The sequence below is a fragment of the Bombina bombina genome, chromosome 1, assembly GCF_027579735.1.
Source record: "Bombina bombina isolate aBomBom1 chromosome 1, aBomBom1.pri, whole genome shotgun sequence".
In the NCBI taxonomy this organism is placed as follows: domain Eukaryota; kingdom Metazoa; phylum Chordata; class Amphibia; order Anura; family Bombinatoridae; genus Bombina; species Bombina bombina.
This window is the reverse complement of record NC_069499.1, coordinates 158,627,920-158,647,082: the sequence shown is the minus strand read 5'-3', so window position 1 is coordinate 158,647,082 and position 19,163 is coordinate 158,627,920. Positions and strand designations below refer to the sequence as shown.

The 19,163-nt window shown below is 40.8% G+C and overlaps 1 protein-coding gene across 1 annotated transcript in view; it reads right to left on the bottom strand.

The window, feature by feature from the left end:
- GPHN (gephyrin) overlaps positions 1–19,163 on the bottom strand; it is a 1,061,400-nt gene that overhangs the window by 574,543 nt on the left and 467,694 nt on the right. The window contains 1 exon segment of the mRNA XM_053697683.1: positions 1,189–1,283. Coding sequence (XP_053553658.1) covers positions 1,189–1,283 — 95 coding nt within the window.

Sequence of the window (19,163 nt, the reverse complement as noted above, 5' to 3'; positions counted from 1 at the left end):
AGAATCAATTTATACCTTTCCCCAATTGCTACAGCAAGCCTTTTCAAGGGACAGGTACCTGGACGGCAAAAAAATCTTTACTAGTAAACACATCATCTTATACACTATGTCCACATATTTATATTTTTTTATATTCGCAAAATTTCATGAATCATGTTTGCACGCAGTATAGTTTTGCAATTGCTCTGTCATGTTTTCTATGATGCCTGTGTGTTGGTTTAGTCCTGCAATTGGTTGTACTTCATACTGTTTGTCTTTCATGACTTTAACCCTGATTTGAACTTGACTTTGCTTTCATGAATCTGAACTGTGTATGACTGTTGAATGAACTATTCTGCCTGCTCCTATGATATGATGTCATATGGAACATACAATCCACACAAATATATAGGAAGCCTATATGTTGGGACCACTTTAAAGGTCATAAAAAGGAGACCTAGCCATGATAAGGGGTGTCTAGACCCTTGCAGCAGCCAGTTAGCTCTACTGATAAGGATCAAGCCTGCTTTCTTACTGTCAAAAATAGCAAATACTTCTGCTGAAGCAGATTTTGAGCTCTGACCACCTTGTCAGAAACTGAAAAAACTGACATAAACATGAAGGAGGCTATGAGAGAGAGAGAGAGAGAGAGAGAGAGAGAGAGAAAGAGAAAGAGAGAGAGAAAGAGAGAGAGAAAGAGAGAGAAAGAGAGAGAGAGAGAGAGAGAGAAAGAGAGAGAAAGAGAGAGAAAAAGAGAGAAAGAGAAAGAGAGAGAGAGAGAAAGAGAGAGAGAGAGAGAGAGAGAGAGAGAGAAAGAGATAGATCGATCGATCGATAGATAGATAGTGGCGTAGCAGGTATGCAGGATTTGTGAAATGTAGTAAACTTTACAAGCATTCATCCTGGCCTGCAGCAAGCACAGAAAAATGCACAACTGTTTATTAATAGAGACCAATGCAATTGCTGTTAATTAGTAATTTTATAAGTTTGCTAATGCTTTCTTTTAAGTTTTAACTCCAAAATTAGCTACTAATAGTCTTTGAAAACTGAGATAAAGGTTTAATTACACAGATGACACTAAAGTGGTGGTTCACATAGAGTTCAATATAAGCAGAACTGTAAAGGCAAAGCTAAATGCATAAAACCTATATTTTTACTAGACATTTATGAACAGAACTTCGAACACCAAGTAATACAGTAAAACTTTACCTAGACAGCATTCCCAAGGGAGTGACGTTGAGAGATCCCATTAACATTGCTAAAGCCATTCCTGGTGCTTCTCTTTCTATAACTTCTTTAGTTGCCTAAAAAGAGAGAAAAGTAAGAGTTAAATTTAAAGTCAAAATAAAAAATGGAGAAAAAAAAACTTGCCTAAAAGCCCGGAGAATTTTAAGCATTTTTGCTATCACTCATTTAAACAGGAATAGAGCCTTGTTTTTTTTATTTATCTATCAAAACAATATATTTTTTTAAGTATTAATCTGGGCCCATTTTGGTATATTTCATGTCACCGTTTTGCTGCCAAATGCGATTATATAAAAACAAAATTCATGCTTACCTGATAAATGTAATTCTTTCGGGGCATGGAGAGTCCACAACGTCATTCCAATTACTAGTAGGATATTCAACTCCTGGCCAGAAGGAGGAGGCAAAGAGCACCCCAGCAAAGCTGTTAAGTGTAACTTCCCTTATCAATAATCCCGTCATTCAGCAGAAGGAAAATGGAAAAAGAAGAAACACACGGGTAAAAAAGGTGCCTGAGGTTTACTAAAAAAACCTGCTGAATTATAATTAAAAAAGAGGGCAGGGTCGTGGACTCTCCATGCCCGAAAGAAAGAAATTTATCAGGTAAGCATAAATTTTGTTTTCTTTCCTATGGCATGGAGAGTCCACAACATCATTCCAATTACTAGTGGGAACCAATACCCAAGCTAGAGGATACGGAATGAACAGGGAGGGAGAACAAGGCAGGAGGACCTAAACAGAAGGCACCACCGCCTGAAAAACCTTTCTCCCAAAAGAGGCCTCAGTCGAGGCAAAAGTATCAAATTTGTAGACTTTGGAAAATTTGGAAAAGTATGCAAAGAGGACCATGTTGCTGCCTTGCAAATCTGTTCCACAGAAGCTTCATTTTTGAAAGTCCAAGAAGAGGAGACAGCCCTAGTGGAATGAGCCGTAATTCTCTCAGGAGGCTGCTGTCCAGCAGTCTCATGAGCCAAACAAATCATACTTCTTAACCAGAGGGAAAGAGTAGTAGAAGTGGCCTTCTGACCCTTACGCTATCCAGAGAAAACAACAAACAGGGCAGAAGATTGCCGAAAATCATTAGTAGCTTGTAAAACTTTAGAGCATGCACAACATCCAAGTTATGCAAAATACTTTTCATATGAGAAGAAGGATTAGGACAAACAGAAGGAACAACAATTTCCTGATTAATGTTTCGATCCAACGCCACCTTAGGGAGAAACCCCAATTAAGTACAAAGGACCGCCTTATCTGCAAAAAATAAAAGGTACGGGGAATCACACTGCAGAGCTGAAAGCTCAGAAACTCTGCGAGTGGAAGAAATAGCAAGGACGCTCTCTCCTGCTTGATATGAGCAATGACTCGTGGAATGAGAGCAAACGGAGGAAACAGGTATGCTAGACTGAAATCCCAAGGAACCGCCAGAGCATCTATCAGGGCGGCCTGAGGATCTCTTGACCTTAAATTGTACTTTGGAAGCTTGGCGTTCTGATGAGACACCATCAGATCCAATTCCGGAACCCCCCACCTGAGGGTTATCCTGGAGAACACTTCTGGATGGAGAGCTCACTCCCCGGGATGAAAGGTCTGTCTGCTCAGAAAATCCGCCTCCCAATTGTCCACTCCTGGAATGTGGATGGCAGATAGAAGACAATCGTGAGCTTCGGCCCACTGCAGAATGTGAGTCACCTCATTCATGGCCAAAGAACTCTGAGTTCCTCCCTGGTGGTTGATGTAAGCCACTGAGGTGATGTCCGACTAGAATCTGATAAACCGGATTAAAGATAATTGAGGCCAAGCAGTCAAGGCATTGAAAATCACTCTCAACTCCAAGATGTTTATAGGAAGAGAAGACTCTTCCTGAGACCACGGGCCCTCAGCTTTCAGAGAACCCCAAACAGCTCCCCAGCCTGACAGGCTGGCGTCCATAGTCAAAATTACCCAGGAAGGTCTCAGGAAGTGCCCCGAGACAGATGTTCCTGTGAAATCCACCACGAGAGAGAGTCTCTTGTTAGGGAATTCAGATTTATCCTCTGTGATAAATCTGAATGGTCTCTGTTCCATTGATTTACCATGCAAAGCTGCAGCGGTCACAGATGGAACCGAGCAAAAGGAATGATGTCCATGGAAGCCACCATCAGACCAATCACCTCCATGCATTGAGCCACTGTTGGATGAAAGCAGACTGGAGGGAAAGGCAAGCAACAAGAAGTTTGGATTTTCTGACATCCGTCAGGAATATCTTTATGGACAAGGAATCTATGATTGTTCCTAGGAAACACACTCTTGTAGTAGGAACTTGAGAACTATTTTCCAGATTCACTTTCCACCCATGGGAACAAAGAAAAGACAACGACATCTCTGTATGAGATTTTGCTAGTTGAAAAGATGAGGCCTGAACGAAGATGTCGTCTAGATAAGGCGCCACAGCAATTTCCTGGGATCTGATCACTGCTAATAGAGCTCAGAGAAACTTTGTGAAAATTCTGGGAGCTGTGGCAAGACCAAACGGAAGAGCAATAAACTGGAAATGCTTGTCCAGAAAGGCAAACCTTAGAAACTGGTGATGATCCCTGTGAATGGGAATGTGTAAATACATGTCCTTCAGGTCTATGGTCGTCATGAACTGATCTTCCTGAACCAATGGAAGAATGGAACAAATAGTTTCCATCTTGAAGGAGGAAACCCTGAGGAATTTGTTGAGACACTTTAGATCTAGGATGGGAACCACAAATAGATTTAAATAGAATCCTAGACCTTGTTCCTCTAGAGGGACTGGTACAATAACTCCCAGGAAGGATAGGTCCTCTTCGCAAATTAAGAAGGCCTCCCTCTTTACCTGGTTTAAGGATAGTCTCGAAAGGAGAAATCTGCCCCTTGGAGGGCAAAACTTGAATTCTATTTTGTAACCCTGGGACACTATGTCCAAGACTGACGAAAAAAATAAAGCCTGTCCCCCACCTGATCCAAAATCGGATCGGGGGCAGACATTTCATGCTGATTTAGAATTAGTGGAAGACTTCTTGTTTTGCTTTCCCTTATTCCAAGGCTGGCTGGATTTCCAAGTGGAGGTGGATTGGTCTGGTTTGGAAGAAGAGGAGGAGGACTTCTGTCCCTTAAAGGTGTGAAAGTAATGAAAATTAGTAGTCTGTCGACCCTTAGGTCTGTTCTTCTTGTCCTGAGGTAGGAAAGATCCCTTTCCACCCATAACTCTGAAATGATTTCCGCCAGACCAGACCCAAACAGGGTTTTACCTTGGCCTTGGATCTCCTCAATCGTAGTCTCCTCTGATATCAAATCAGACAGGGCATTGAAAGGAGAAAAAGGAAATGATTCCTGAAAAAATACATATAGTATGCATAGCAGACAAAGCATAGAAAAATCTAAAGAGCAAAAACCAAGAGAGAAGCCTGAACTCAGGACCTTCAATCAAACTTACATGCTATAGTGCAAAGTAGACCCAGCTCTAGAAAATTCCCTATATTATCTTACCCGTATAGGTAATCAAACCAATAGCTCTCAGCTATTAAACAGCTTACTTAACCACCAAGCTATTTCGGAAGTAATACGAAAAACCTTAGATTTAATATGTAAGAAAAACTAAACAAAAAAACAGACAAGGAATAAGCAGAGATACTGCTTATAACACAAATCCAGGAAAAGCTTTTAGAGCAGCAAATAAGGGATAAGCAAGAGAAATAAATAATCCCCAAACATATCCTTAATCTGCCCAGCAGGCAAAGAATAAAATAACCGAGTAAATCATAAAAAATTGATCTAATCTAAAAAAATGCTACTGAAAAAAAGTGCGTAGGAATAATATGTGAAAAGCAATAGTCCCTAAATACCCCTCCAGGTATGCTAGGGGATGAACCTCTTCACACATCCTCCATTGACAGAGGCAAAGAGAATGACTGGGGATTATGGATAAGGGCAGTCACACTTAACAACTTTACTGGGGTGCTCTTTGCCTCCTCCTGCTGGCCAGGAGTTGAATATCCCACTAGTAAATCGAATGACGTCATGGACTCTCCATGCCATAGAAAAGAAAATTTTTTCACATACTTTGGGTTTCTAGCTGAAATTATTTACATACCGCTTTTACAGTCACAAATTGTTGTAAAAACTTCTCTGGGATCCTTTTTGTTCAGAAATAGCAAACATTATCGCTTTGCTATTGCTTTATGGCAATTAGAAGGAATCTAATTGCAGCTGCGCACCACATTTCTGTTATTCCCGGCAGTGAAGGGACTAATTATCTTGCTCGCAAGGGTAATAGTACTGTAATGTAGGTATTACCCTCCCAACTGACACTTCCCACCTCCCTGATGCCTACTTGAACCATCCCAAATAGCTCTCTCCTCCGACACCCTCACTCTGCACCACCATCTTAGGTACTGGCAGTCTGACACTAAGCAGTTTAGTGCTTTTCTTTTTTCCATTTTTAATTATACCTCCTGTGCCACTGAGCTACCTCTCTTCCCTCTCCACCTCTGTTTGCATACAGTAACCATGTGATTGCTGTGATTTGCTATCAGAGCGATCACATGACCGCCTCCAAACACTGCCTCAGTTGCGAGGCAGGTTCCGGGGCTGCGGGCAGGTGCCGGAACACAGCAATCCCCTTTACAAGAGGCTCAAAACCACAGACGTAAAATTACGTCACTAGGCTCCTTAGTGATGTAATGGTACGTCCGTTTGGCTGAAGGGGTTAACTGAAAGGGATACCTAGGTAGACTCAGAAGCTGCTGATTGGTGGCTGCACATGACTCATGTTACTGGCTCTCCCAATGCATTCAGCTAGCCGTAGTGCATTGCTACTTATTTAACAAAGGATATCAAGAGTATGAAGCAAATTCAATAATAGAAGTGAATTGGACTGTTTAAAATTGTATTCTCTAACTGAATCATTAATGGAAAAAAATTGGGTTTCATGACCCTTTAAGTGAAGAAAAAAACTGAGAAATAAATATTGGTGGAAAAAAAAGATAAAAAATCCATGTACACAGTAATTTCCAAGTATATATTGTCCTGCAACATTTTGTTTTACGGTACACCTTCTTAAAGGGACAGCAAAGTCTAAATTAAACTTTCATGATTCAGATTAGGCATGTAATTTTAAACAACTTTCCATTTTACTTTTATCATCAAATTTGCTTTGTTCTCTTGGTATTCTTAGTGGAAAGATAAACCTAGGTAGGCTCAAATGCTAATTTCTAAGCCCTTGAAGCCGCCTCTTATCTGAATGCATTTAACAGTTTTCTACAACTAGAGGGCATTAGTTCATGTGTGCCATATAGATAACATTGAGCTCATGTCCGTTCTTATTTAAGAGTCTGCACTAATTGCCTGAAATGCAAGTAAGTCAAAAGATCTGAGATAAGGAGGCAGCAGCTTAGATACAAGGTAATTACAGAGGTAAAAAGTATATTAATATCACAGTGTTGGTTATGCAAAACTAGGGAATGGTGAATAAAAGGATTTTTATCTTTTTATTTAAACAATAACTGTCCCTTTAAATGGTAATATGTGCAATTAATACATTACTGGTATTTAGTCAGTTCAAGGATACCACTTGGGAGAATGAAGAAGTAATATCAAGTAATATCAATTGCAGCTCCTTTATTCATTTATATCTATTACTGGCTTTAATTACAGAAATTCAACAAATATCTCAATGAACATTTAAGTAATAAATACAATAAACTTACCCCCCCCCCTTCAATCTTGAGACAGCAACTACAAGTTTACAGTGACTGTGCTATGTCATGGCACGTGTAAGAGGGGATGCTGTCGCAACTTCTCTGCCTGATCTCCCGCACCTCGTCTCCATACCCCCCCCCTTCTTATTTTGATATTTAACTATTTGGACTAAAGATTTGTAACTACACCTTCAGCAACAAAACGCCTGTTACCAAAAAGCGACACACGATCCTATGCAAAGTGTTATATTGTAACACTATCTGGTAAAATAAATGTTACATGTGGATGTTGCCATGTAAACTATATTTCATAACAATTTTTTTTGTGTTACTTCCACAAAAATGAAGAAGAGATCAATGAAAAAAGTCATAGAGGAGGAAATCACAATAAAAATGAAACAGCAAAATTAACTTCTAAGTATCTAAGTAGGAAAAGTAATAGACTTAGCCAAAGAAAAAATATTTAATCCCTCAAATAACACACTTTTAGAACCTGAAATAAATCTCCTTAAAAAAAAGGACGGTTCTTTAAATTTGGTTATTGATACTGATGCATTTATTAAAAAACTGACATTATAAATTTCTCTTCTAAAACTCATCAAATCCTAATTCTTACACTAATTTGAACACTGTATCAGTAACTTAAAGTGAAGGTCAATATTGATGAATTAGTGCCCGGTTTTTAATAATCCTATTAAAAACAAGGGCACTTTAATTCATCAAAATTTACATTTCACTTGTTTTCTTCAAATACTTACCTTTAAATCCTGGCAGCCGCTCCAGTGATTCCCCGGCCATCGGAAGCCTCTGCAGGCTTCTGAAATGACGAATCCGACTTCCGGATTCGTAATTTTGGACCCGCCAAGACGGCTTGCGACGGGCGGAGGAAGTGTTGGAGCGGCTGCCAGGATTAAAAGGTACTTTTTGAAGAAAACAAGTGAAATGTCAATTTTGATGAATTAAAGTGCCATTGTTTTTAATAGGATTATTAAAAACCGGGCATTAATTCATCAAAATTGACCTTCACTTTAAAATGATTTGGGTGAGTTCAATTCGCCACCTCTGAGGTGGCGAAGAGAGTAAGAAACAGAGGTCTGGTGACAGCTGCTTCATACATTGCGGGAACGAGCCTGATCTGCAAGGGCTCAAAAGCAGCTAATGTTGCTTCGCACATTTATTTATAAAATATTTTACCAGGAAGGATACATTGAGATTTCTCTCGTTTTCAAGTATGTCCTGGGTCCACAAAACATTGCATTGATACAATAGGGTACAATAAGATTAAAAAACAATAATAATACACAATATATGCTAAAATTTAACATAGAACAGGTAGGAAATATATAATCAACCACGGCAGGTGAATTCTGTTTTGAGATATGTAGAGAGGGATCTCTTAAAGGATATTGGGCATGGGGAAGGTTTGAAAGTGTGCGGGAGGTCATTCCATAACTGTGGTGCTCTGTAGGAAAAGGAGGATCGAGCTGCTTTCTTTTTGTATTGAGGCAAGCTAAATACTTTGATGGTACTGGATCGGAGGTTATAGGAGGTGGGAATAGCCGGGGAGAGCATTCTGCTCAGGTAGGGTGGGAGCTTCCCAGAAAGGCTCTTAAACACAAGGCAGGAAAGATGGAGGGTGCGTCTGGATTCCAGCGTCAGACAGTTTAGTTCTTTTAGCATGTCACAATGGTGGGTCCTGTAGTTACATTGTAGCACAAAGCGGCAGAACGAGTTATATAATGTATTAAGTTTATTAAGGTGAGTTTGCGGTGCAGGTGCATATACTATGTCCCCATAATCCAAGATAGGCATCAGCATTTGTTGTACAATCTTTTCCTTTACTGTAGGGCTGAGGCAAGATTTGTTTCTGTACAGGGCACCGAGTTTTGGATAAAGTTTAGATGCTAGTTTTTCTATGTGGAGGCCAAAAGATAGATTAGGGTCTAACAACATACCCAAGTATTTGAAAGAGTGGACTGTGGTCAGTGTGCAATTGGATTTTGTTTTGATTCGTAGATGGGAATTTTGTAATTTGTGTAATTTAGGACCTGTTCCAAAGATCATTGTGACAGTTTGGTCAGTGTTTAGGAAGAGTTTGTTTTTTGAGATCCACTTTTCTACCTCTGTGAACTGGTCTTGGAGCACTGCTTCAAGCTGCGGCAGATCAGATTTGTTTGCATAGATTACTGTGTCATCTCTGTACATGTGTACAGTTGAGGATTTGCAGACATTAGGCAAATCATTTATAAATAATGTGAATAGTAGGGGGCCGAGAATGGAACCTTGGGGAACACCACACGTGACTGGGAGAGGGAGTCACTGTTAGAAATGGAGACATATTGTGATCGATCCGATACATATGATCTAAACCAGGTTAACGGACGATCAGCAATAACAGAATTTTTTAGTTTGAGCAGTATTATGTCATGGTCTACTGTGTCAAAAGCCTTTGCAAAATCAAGGAAACAAGCTCCAGTTAGGTCTCCTTGTTCCATGCCAGTTTGGATGTTGTTGCAAGCTTTTAGGTGGGCAGTTGTAGTGGAGTGATTTGGGCGAAAACCTGATTGATCAGGGGTCAGATAGTTAGAAAGTTGGTAATACTCGCATAATTGCATATGGACGCATTTTTCTAAGATTTTTGTTGTTGTTGTATTGTTACAGAAAACAGTAGGTGCTTGCATTTTACATGCCTCTACTGGGTGTAGTAAGAGTATTACTTGAAATTGTTATAAAAAAAAAACAAACACACAGATTTCTTATGTTTGGGGTAATTCATGCAAAAACATGCTGCAAAAAGTTTCCAATCTGCTTGCTGGTGTACATTGTAAGCAACAGCAAAAATGCCAAGAGCAGCAGTACACACAGAAAAAAAGGGATAACACCACCAATTCTTCATCTATGCACCCTTCAACCAAGTAACACATAGCTGAATAACACAGAGACATTTCACATATATAATTTTTTTATAAAAAAAACAGAATTTATGCTTACCTGATAAATTACTTTCTCCAACGGTGTGTCCGGTCCACGGCGTCATCCTTACTTGTGGGAATATCTCTTCCCCAACAGGAAATGGCAAAGAGTCCCAGCAAAGCTGGCCATATAGTCCCTCCTAGGCTCCGCCCACCCCAGTCATTCGACCGACGGACAGGAGGAAAAATATAGGAGAAACCATATGGTACCGTGGTGACTGTAGTTAGAGAAAATAATTCATCAGACCTGATTAAAAAACCAGGGCGGGCCGTGGACCGGACACACCGTTGGAGAAAGTAATTTATCAGGTAAGCATAAATTCTGTTTTCTCCAACATTGGTGTGTCCGGTCCACGGCGTCATCCTTACTTGTGGGAACCAATACCAAAGCTTTAGGACACGGATGAAGGGAGGGAGCAAATCAGGTTACCTAAACGGAAGGCATCACGGCTTGCAAAACCTTTCTCCCAAAAATAGCCTCCGAAGAAGCAAAAGTATCAAATTTGTAAAATTTGGCAAAAGTGTGCAGTGAAGACCAAGTCGCTGCCTTACATATCTGATCAACAGAAGCCTCGTTCTTGAAGGCCCATGTGGAAGCCACAGCCCTAGTGGAGTGAGCTGTGATTCTTTCAGGAGGCTGCCGTCCGGCAGTCTCATAAGCCAATCGGATGATGCTTTTAAGCCAAAAGGAAAGAGAGGTAGAAGTTGCTTTTTGACCTCTCCTTTTACCAGAATAGACGACAAACAGAGAAGATGTTTGTCTGAACTCTTTTGTAGCTGCTAAGTAGAATTTTAGAGCACGGACTACATCTAAATTGTGTAGCAAACGTTCCTTCTTTGAAACTGGATTCGGACACAAAGACGGTACAACTATCTCCTGGTTAATATTCTTGTTGGAAACAACCTTTGGAAGAAAACCGGGCTTAGTACGGAAAACAACCTTATCTGAATGGAACACCAGATAGGGCGGAGTACACTGCAGAGCAGATAACTCTGAAACTCTTCTAGCAGAAGAAATAGCAACCAAAAACAAGACTTTCCAAGATAATAACTTAATATCAATGGAATGTAGAGGTTCAAACGGAACCCCTTGAAGAACTGAAAGAACTAGATTTAGACTCGAGGGAGGAGTCAAAGGTCTGTAAACAGACTTGATTCTAACCAGAGCCTGAACAAATGCTTGTACATCTGGCACAGCTGCCAGTCGTTTGTGTAGTAAGACAGATAAAGCAGAAATCTGTCCTTTTAGAGAACTCGCAGATAATCCTTTATCCAAACCTTCCTGCAGAAAGGAAAGAATCTTAGGAATTTTTATCTTATTCCATGGGAATCCCTTGGATTCACACCAACAGATATATCTTTTCCATATTTTATGGTAAATTTTTCTAGTCACTGGTTTTCTGGCCTGAACCAGAGTATCTATCACAGAATCTGAAAACCCACGCTTTGATAGAATCAAGCGTTCAATCTCCAAGCCGTCAGCTGGAGGGAGACCAGATTTGGATGTTCGAATGGACCCTGAACAAGAAGGTCCTGTCTCAAAGGTAGCTTCCATGGTGGAACCGATGACATATTCAGCCAGGTCTGCATACCAAGTCCTGCGTGGCCACGCAGGAGCTATCAAGATCACCGAGGCCCTCTCCTGTTTGATCCTGGCTACCAGCCTGGGAATGAGAGGAAACGGTGGAAACACATAAGCTAGGTTGAAGGTCCAAGGTGCTACTAGTGCATCCACTAGAGTCGCCTTGGGATCCCTGGATCTGGACCCGTAGCAAGGAACCTGGAAGTTCTGACGAGACGCCATCAGATCCATGTCTGGAATGCCCCATAATTGAGTCAACTGGGCAAAGATCTCCGGGTGGAGTTCCCACTCCCCCGGATGGAATGTCTGACGACTCAGATAATCCGCTTCCCAGTTTTCCACACCTGGGATGTGGATCGCAGATAGATGGCAGGAGTGATCCTCCGCCCATTGTATTATTTTGGTCACTTCTTTCATCGCTAGGGAACTCCTTGTTCCCCCCTGATGATTGATATACGCAACAGTCGTCATGTTGTCTGATTGGAATCTTATGAATCTGGCCTTTGCAAACTGAGGCCAAGCCCTGAGAGCATTGAATATCGCTCTTAGTTCCAGAATGTTTATCGGGAGAAGAGACTCTTCCCGAGACCATAGTCCCTGAGCTTTCAGGGGTTCCCAGACCGCGCCCCAGCCCACTAGGCTGGCGTCGGTCGTGACAATGACCCACTCTGGTCTGCGGAAGCTCATTCCCTGGGATAGATGGTCCAGGGTCAGCCACCAACGGAGTGAATCTCTGGTCTTCTGATCTACTTGAATCACTGGAGACAAGTCTGTATAGTCCCCATTCCACTGTTTGAGCATGCACAGTTGTAATGGTCTTAGATGAATTCGCGCAAAAGGAACTATGTCCATTGCTGCAACCATCAACCCTACTACTTCCATGCACTGAGCTATGGAAGGACGTGGAACAGAGTGAAGAACTTGACAAGCGCTTAGAAGTTTTGACTTTCTGACATCTGTCAGAAAAATCCTCATTTCTAAGGAATCTATTATTGTTCCCAAGAAGGGAACTCTCGTTGACGGAGACAGAGAACTCTTTTCTATGTTCACCTTCCATCCGTGAGATCTGAGAAAGGCCAGAACGATGTCTGTATGAGCCTTTGCTTTTGAAAGGGACGACGCTTGTATTAGAATGTCGTCCAAGTATGGTACTACTGCAATGCCCCTCGGTCTTAAAACCGCTAGAAGGGACCCGAGTACCTTTGTGAAAATCCTTGGAGCAGTGGCTAACCCGAATGGGAGGGCCACAAACTGGTAATGTTTGTCCAGAAAGGCGAACCTTAGGAACTGATGATGTTCTTTGTGGATAGGAATATGTAGGTACGCATCCTTTAGATCCACGGTAGTCATAAATTGACCTTCCTGGATAGTGGGTAGAATCGTTCGAATGATTTCCATTTTGAACGATGGTACCCTGAGAAATTTGTTTAGGATCTTTAAATCCAGAATTGGTCTGAAGGTTCCCTCTTTTTTGGGAACTACGAACAGATTTGAGTAAAATCCCATTCCTTGTTCCGTCCTTGGAACAGGGTGTATTACTCCCATCTTTAACAGGTCTTCTACACAATGTAAGAATGCCTGTCTCTTTATTTGGTTTAAGGATAAGTGAGACATGTGGAACCTTCCCCTTGGGGGTAGTTCCCTGAATTCCAGAAGATAACCCTGAGAAACTATTTCTAGTGCCCAGGGATCCTGAACATCTCTTGCCCAAGCCTGAGCAAAGAGAGAGAGTCTGCCCCCTACTAGATCCGGTCCCGGATCGGGGGCTACTCCTTCATGCTGTTTTGTTAGCAGCAGCAGGCTTTTTGGCCTGCTTACCCTTGTTCCAGCCTTGCATAGGTTTCCAGGCTGGTTTGGGCTGTGAGGCATTACCCTCTTGCTTAGAGGATGCAGAATTAGAGGCCGGTCCGTTCCTGAAATTGCGAAAGGAACGAAAATTAGACTTATTCTTGGCCTTGAAAGGCCTATCTTGTGGAAGGGCGTGGCCCTTTCCCCCAGTGATTTCTGAGATAATCTCTTTCAATTCTGGCCCAAAGAGAGTTTTACCTTTGAAAGGGATGTTAAGCAATTTTGTCTTGGATGATACATCCGCTGACCAAGACTTTAGCCAAAGCGCTCTGCGCGCCACAATTGCAACCCCTGAATTTTTCGCCGCTAATCTAGCTAATTGCAAAGCGGCATCCAAAATAAAGGAGTTAGGCAACTTAAGTGCGTGAACTCTGTCCATAACCTCCTCATATGGAGTCTCTCTACTGAGCGACTTTTCTAGTTCCTCGAACCAGAACCACGCTGCTGTAGTGACAGGAACAATGCACGAAATGGGTTGGAGAAGGTAACCTTGCTGTACAAAAATCTTTTTAAGCAAACCTTCCAATTTTTTATCCATAGGATCTTTGAAAGCACAACTATCCTCGATAGGAATAGTAGTTCGCTTGTTTAGAGTAGAAACTGCCCCCTCGACCTTAGGGACTGTCTGCCATAAGTCCTTTCTGGGGTCGACCATAGGAAATAATTTCTTAAATATAGGGGGGGGAACAAAAGGTATGCCAGGCTTCTCCCACTCCTTATTCACTATGTCCGCCACCCGCTTGGGTATAGGAAAAGCGTCGGGGTGCACCGGAACCTCTAGAAACTTGTCCATCTTGCATAATTTCTCTGGAATGACCAAGTTGTCACAATCATCCAGAGTAGATAACACCTCCTTAAGCAGTGCGCGGAGATGTTCTAATTTAAATTTAAATGTCACAACATCAGGTTCAGCTTGTTGAGAAATATTTCCTGAATCTGAAATTTCCCCATCTGACAAAACCTCCCTCATGGCCACTTCAGATTGGTGTGAGGGTATGACAAAACAATTATCATCAGCGCCCTCCTGCTCTTCAGTGTTTAAAACAGAGCAATCGCGCTTTCTCTGATATGCAGGCATTTTGGATAAAATATTTGCTATGGAGTTATCCATTACAGCCGTCAATTGTTGCATGGTAATAAGCATTGGCGCGCTAGATGTACTAGGGGCCTCCTGCGTGGGCAAAACTGGTGTAGACACAGTAGGAAATGATGTAGTATCATGTCTACTCCCCTCATCTGAGGAATCATCTTGGGCAATTTCATTATCTGTGGCAGTACTGTCCTTACTTTGTTTGGACGCTATGGCACAATTATCACACAATTTTGAATGGGGAGACACATTGGCTTTCATACATATAGAACATAGCTTATCCGAAGGCACAGACATGTTAAACAGGCTTAAACTTGTCAATAAAGCACAAAAACCGTTTTAAAACAAAACCGTTACTGTCACTTTAAATTTTAAACAGAGTACACTTTATTACTGAATATGTGAAAAAGTATGAAGGAATTGTTCAAAATTTACCAAAATTTCACAACAGTGTCTTAAAGCATTAAAAGTATTGCATACCAATTTTCTAGAAACTTTTCCAACTATTTTCAGGTCCTCACACATGCATCTGCATGTCTTGCTCTCAAAAACAACTGCGCAGTAATGGCGCGAAAATGAGGCTCAGCCTACAACTGGGAAGGCCCTTCCTGACTGGAAAGGTGTCTAACACAGTGCCTGACGTTAAAAAACGTTCCCCAAGTTTCTTCGATTTAGCCCATAAAAGTGTCTACCAGTTTTATAGCCCATATTAAGCCCTTTATTCTGCTTGAAACTAAGAAAATGGCTTACCGGTCCCCATGAGGGGAAATGACAGCCTTCCAGCATTACACAGTCTTGTTAGAAATATGGCTAGTCATACCTTAAGCAGAAAAGTCTGCTAACTGTTTCCCCCAACTGAAGTTACTTCATCTCAACAGTCCTATGTGGAAACAGCAATCGATTTTAGTTACTGTCTGCTAAAATCATCTTCCTCTCACAAACAGAAATCTTCATCCTTTTCTGTTTCAGAGTAAATAGTACATACCAGCACTATTTTAAAATAACAAACTCTTGATAGTAGAATAAAAAAACTACATTTAAACACCACATACTCTTAACCATCTCCGTGGAGATGTTGCCTGTGCGACGGCAAAAAGAATGACTGGGGTGGGCGGAGCCTAGGAGGGACTATATGGCCAGCTTTGCTGGGACTCTTTGCCATTTCCTGTTGGGGAGGAGATATTCCCACAAGTAAGGATGACGCCGTGGACCGGACACACCAATGTTGGAGAAATCTGATTTTAAAAGCTTTCATGTGATTTACAACCACAAAATACAACAAATGCTCTTCAAGCTAATATTAAATCTTTTGCTTGAATTTTTTCTTGCAGCACTGATTTTCCTATTAGAGTGTAAAGTGTGAATAACGGGACATGTATTCTATTACATTTCTTTTTGAATAATCATGAAAATACGCAGCTGTCTTAAAGCTTATGAATGCAAGTTGTAGGCAAATATATTTTAAAATTTGTGGTGTATGTTTTTTGAATTTAGACATTAATTGGCATTTAAAAATGTGCAGTGAAAATATCTGCCAATATTATTTTACGATCTTTTAAAAGTATTATAGTTGTTTTAGGTTACATTTGCAACCGGAAAAATATTGGTCTTGCATGAAAATAAAAATGATGCCATAAAATCCTTAACCTTCCCTGCGATCTTTAATTCAATGTGATTTAGTAAAACAATACAACTGTAACTTGAAATCTCATTAAAAAATAAGCATGCTCCAATAAGGGCCTTCCTTTGCAATGTCCCCTTCAGCTAATCATGATTGCACACATATTTCCTCTTTCCAGTTTGTTGAACTTCGATAATCATTTTAAGAGGGTTATGTGATTCGGTTAATGAGCTCATAACTGAATATAGCAAAACAATTAACCTTACAACATAGACAAATTCTAATACTTTGTCTTACTTTGATTATACTGATGATTAAGTTGGTGCAGATTTTTTTTCTATATCTCATATACACAGGATTTCACATCACACAAATATTTTACAGCTAATGACAAAAAACTAAATTTATTCTTACCTTAGAGGTGTCTGAATTTTGAGACACTGATGAAGGGTTTGATTGACAAAAGGAGTGAAAACATCCAGCGGAATTAACCATGCCCTGTTTTTGGGGCTTGCAGCAGGAAACTCCTTTACCTCCAATGACTGTTGCAATACAAGCATTCAGTCCAGGTCCAAACAAAATCTCTCCCAGGAAAGGCAGGGAAAGAATTCTGCATTTTTGAAACCACATCAGCAGACCATGACTTGAGCCATAAAACTCTTCTGCAAGAACAGTAATAGCAGCACTTTTTTGCATTACCGCAAGTCATTTCAACTTCTGCATTATAAATTAATATGTTGCCAGTCTTGACCAAGTTCAAGTAATTCTTAATTTCTTCAAAGGAAGCTTCTTTAGACATTAGGTAAAAAATGTTGTCACAAGACTGCAGTAGCTGCAGAAACGCAAGCTAAAGTAGAACGGAAATATATAGTCTGCCAGCTGGAAGATTTGTTTGTGAAGGCTTTCAACCTTTCAGTCCATTGGATCCTTGAAATAGTTGTTGTCCTCTAAAGGAATGGAGAAATGGGTGTTCACCTAGCCAGAATAGAAAAAGCACCATCTACCTTTGGAACAGTTTCCCATACCTTCAAAATTTAAGAGGGCAATGGGAAAATTTTCTTGAATTTGAGGGAACAAAAGGAATGCCTGGCTTGTTCCATTCCTTAATGGAATCATGTACAGGAAGGAAGATGGCTTCTTAACAGTTTGTTTTTCTGTAGTTGGAGGAGCCTCAACCTCCAAGACTCCAAAACGTCCTGCAAAGGAGCATGTATGTGCTTAAACCTGAAATTAAAGGACACTTCTTCTGCTAATTCATCAGCAAGGTCCTGGGTTTCTAAATAATTATTCTCAGAAGAAAAGGATTTGGATCCCATTTTACACCTAGATTGAGCAGGGATCCTAATACCAAAGGCCTGCAAAGGGTTCGCTTCTGCCCTCTGCATGTGTTGGCATTTAACTGGTGGATATATGACAGTCATTAGTTCTGAAATTGTAGAGTAGATATATCACTTCAAATTAGGGGACAGGTCAGTAGAGCTGTGCTGGGGATAACCCTGATGGGTAGTGAATCCCTGAACACTCTGCTGCAAATGTAATGCTGCATGACGCTGTCTAAAATTAGACATAGTCTCAGAGCATAAGGGGCATAACTGAGTGGGGGGAGCGGGGCGGCAACAACACATCATTATATAGATAACATTGTTTGAAAAAGGTAAAATTATCAATAGATAGCCGTTTCAATGGGTCAGCATGAGGTCCAGAGATGTGAGCTGCACCAGTTTGCTTCATAATGTACAGCATGCAGTAAGGAAAGGAAAGTATCTACAAATAGATAGCAGCATACAAATACAGTATTAGAGGCACAGAAAGGGTTAACTCCTTGAAGGGAAAATAGATTGCTTGCAAAATGTATTACTGAAGTCTCTAGAAAGAAATCAGAAAAAAATAGGCACTGTCTATTTAAGAAGAAAAACATAATTTATATACGAACTTACCTGATAAATTCATTTCTTTCATATTGGCAAGAGTCCATGAGCTAGTGACGTATGGGATATACAAACCTACCAGGATGGGAAAAGTTTCCCAAACCTCAAAATGCCCATAAATACACCCCTCACCACACCCACAATTCAGTTTAACAAATAGCCAAATAGTGGGGTGAAAAAGAAAGGAGTAAAAAGCATCAACAAAGGAATTTGGAATTAATTGTGCTTTATACAAAAAAATCATAACCACCATAAAAAGGGTGGGTCTCATGGACTTTTGCCAATATGAAAGAAATTAATTTATCAGGTAAGTTCTTACATGAATTATGTTTTCTTTCATGTAATTGGCAAGACCCCATGAGCTAGTGACGTATGGGATAGAAATACCCAAGATGTGGAACTCCATACAAGAGTCACTAGAGAGGGAGGGATAAAATAAAAACAGCCGTTTTTCGCTGAGAACTAATAGTCAACTAACAAACTGTTTAATCCCTATTTCTCTACAGTGGGATAAAGAACGTTACCACTCTGAAGCAGTTATCGACTCCGAGGCTTATTCATGTTATATTGACTCTGCACTTGTTAAAACCAATAAAATTCGGGGGAGGAGCCAACTCTGAGGCTGAACGGTCGCACATCGCAGCAGCTCCAGCTAACCATAATATAAAGATCAAGTTTGGTGACCGTTCAGACCTTCTATAATATATATTTTCTGTGATTTGAAGGTCCAGTTATCTTCAGAGCTCGACACTTTAAAGAGTGGGATGCTTTGTGATTGATATTTTGCTGCTTTGATATCTAGCCTTTTACCGAGCACTAACTTTGGGAGCAGCCATGTTTTTTCCCATGTGGGGACCGAAGTGAAGAGAGAACCTAGCTACTTGGTGCCTTACAGACAACGGGACCAGATGCCGCATCAAGACCTCAGTATGGACATCTCAGCATATATTCTTATGGAGCTTGGTAACCTCCTAGATGAATACCGAGCGGGCTTTGATAATTTATTCAACTGTGCACCCCAGACAGCTGACGCAGTTTATAATATTGATGGACTGGGTGTGGATGCCGAGAAGCCTGAGACTCTACACTTTAATACTCAGTTTGCTGCGCTAAACACATCGACCCAAACAAACATTCATAGCGATATACACTCATCATGCCCCCCTCATTTAACAGTCAATCCTCAGCCACCTACA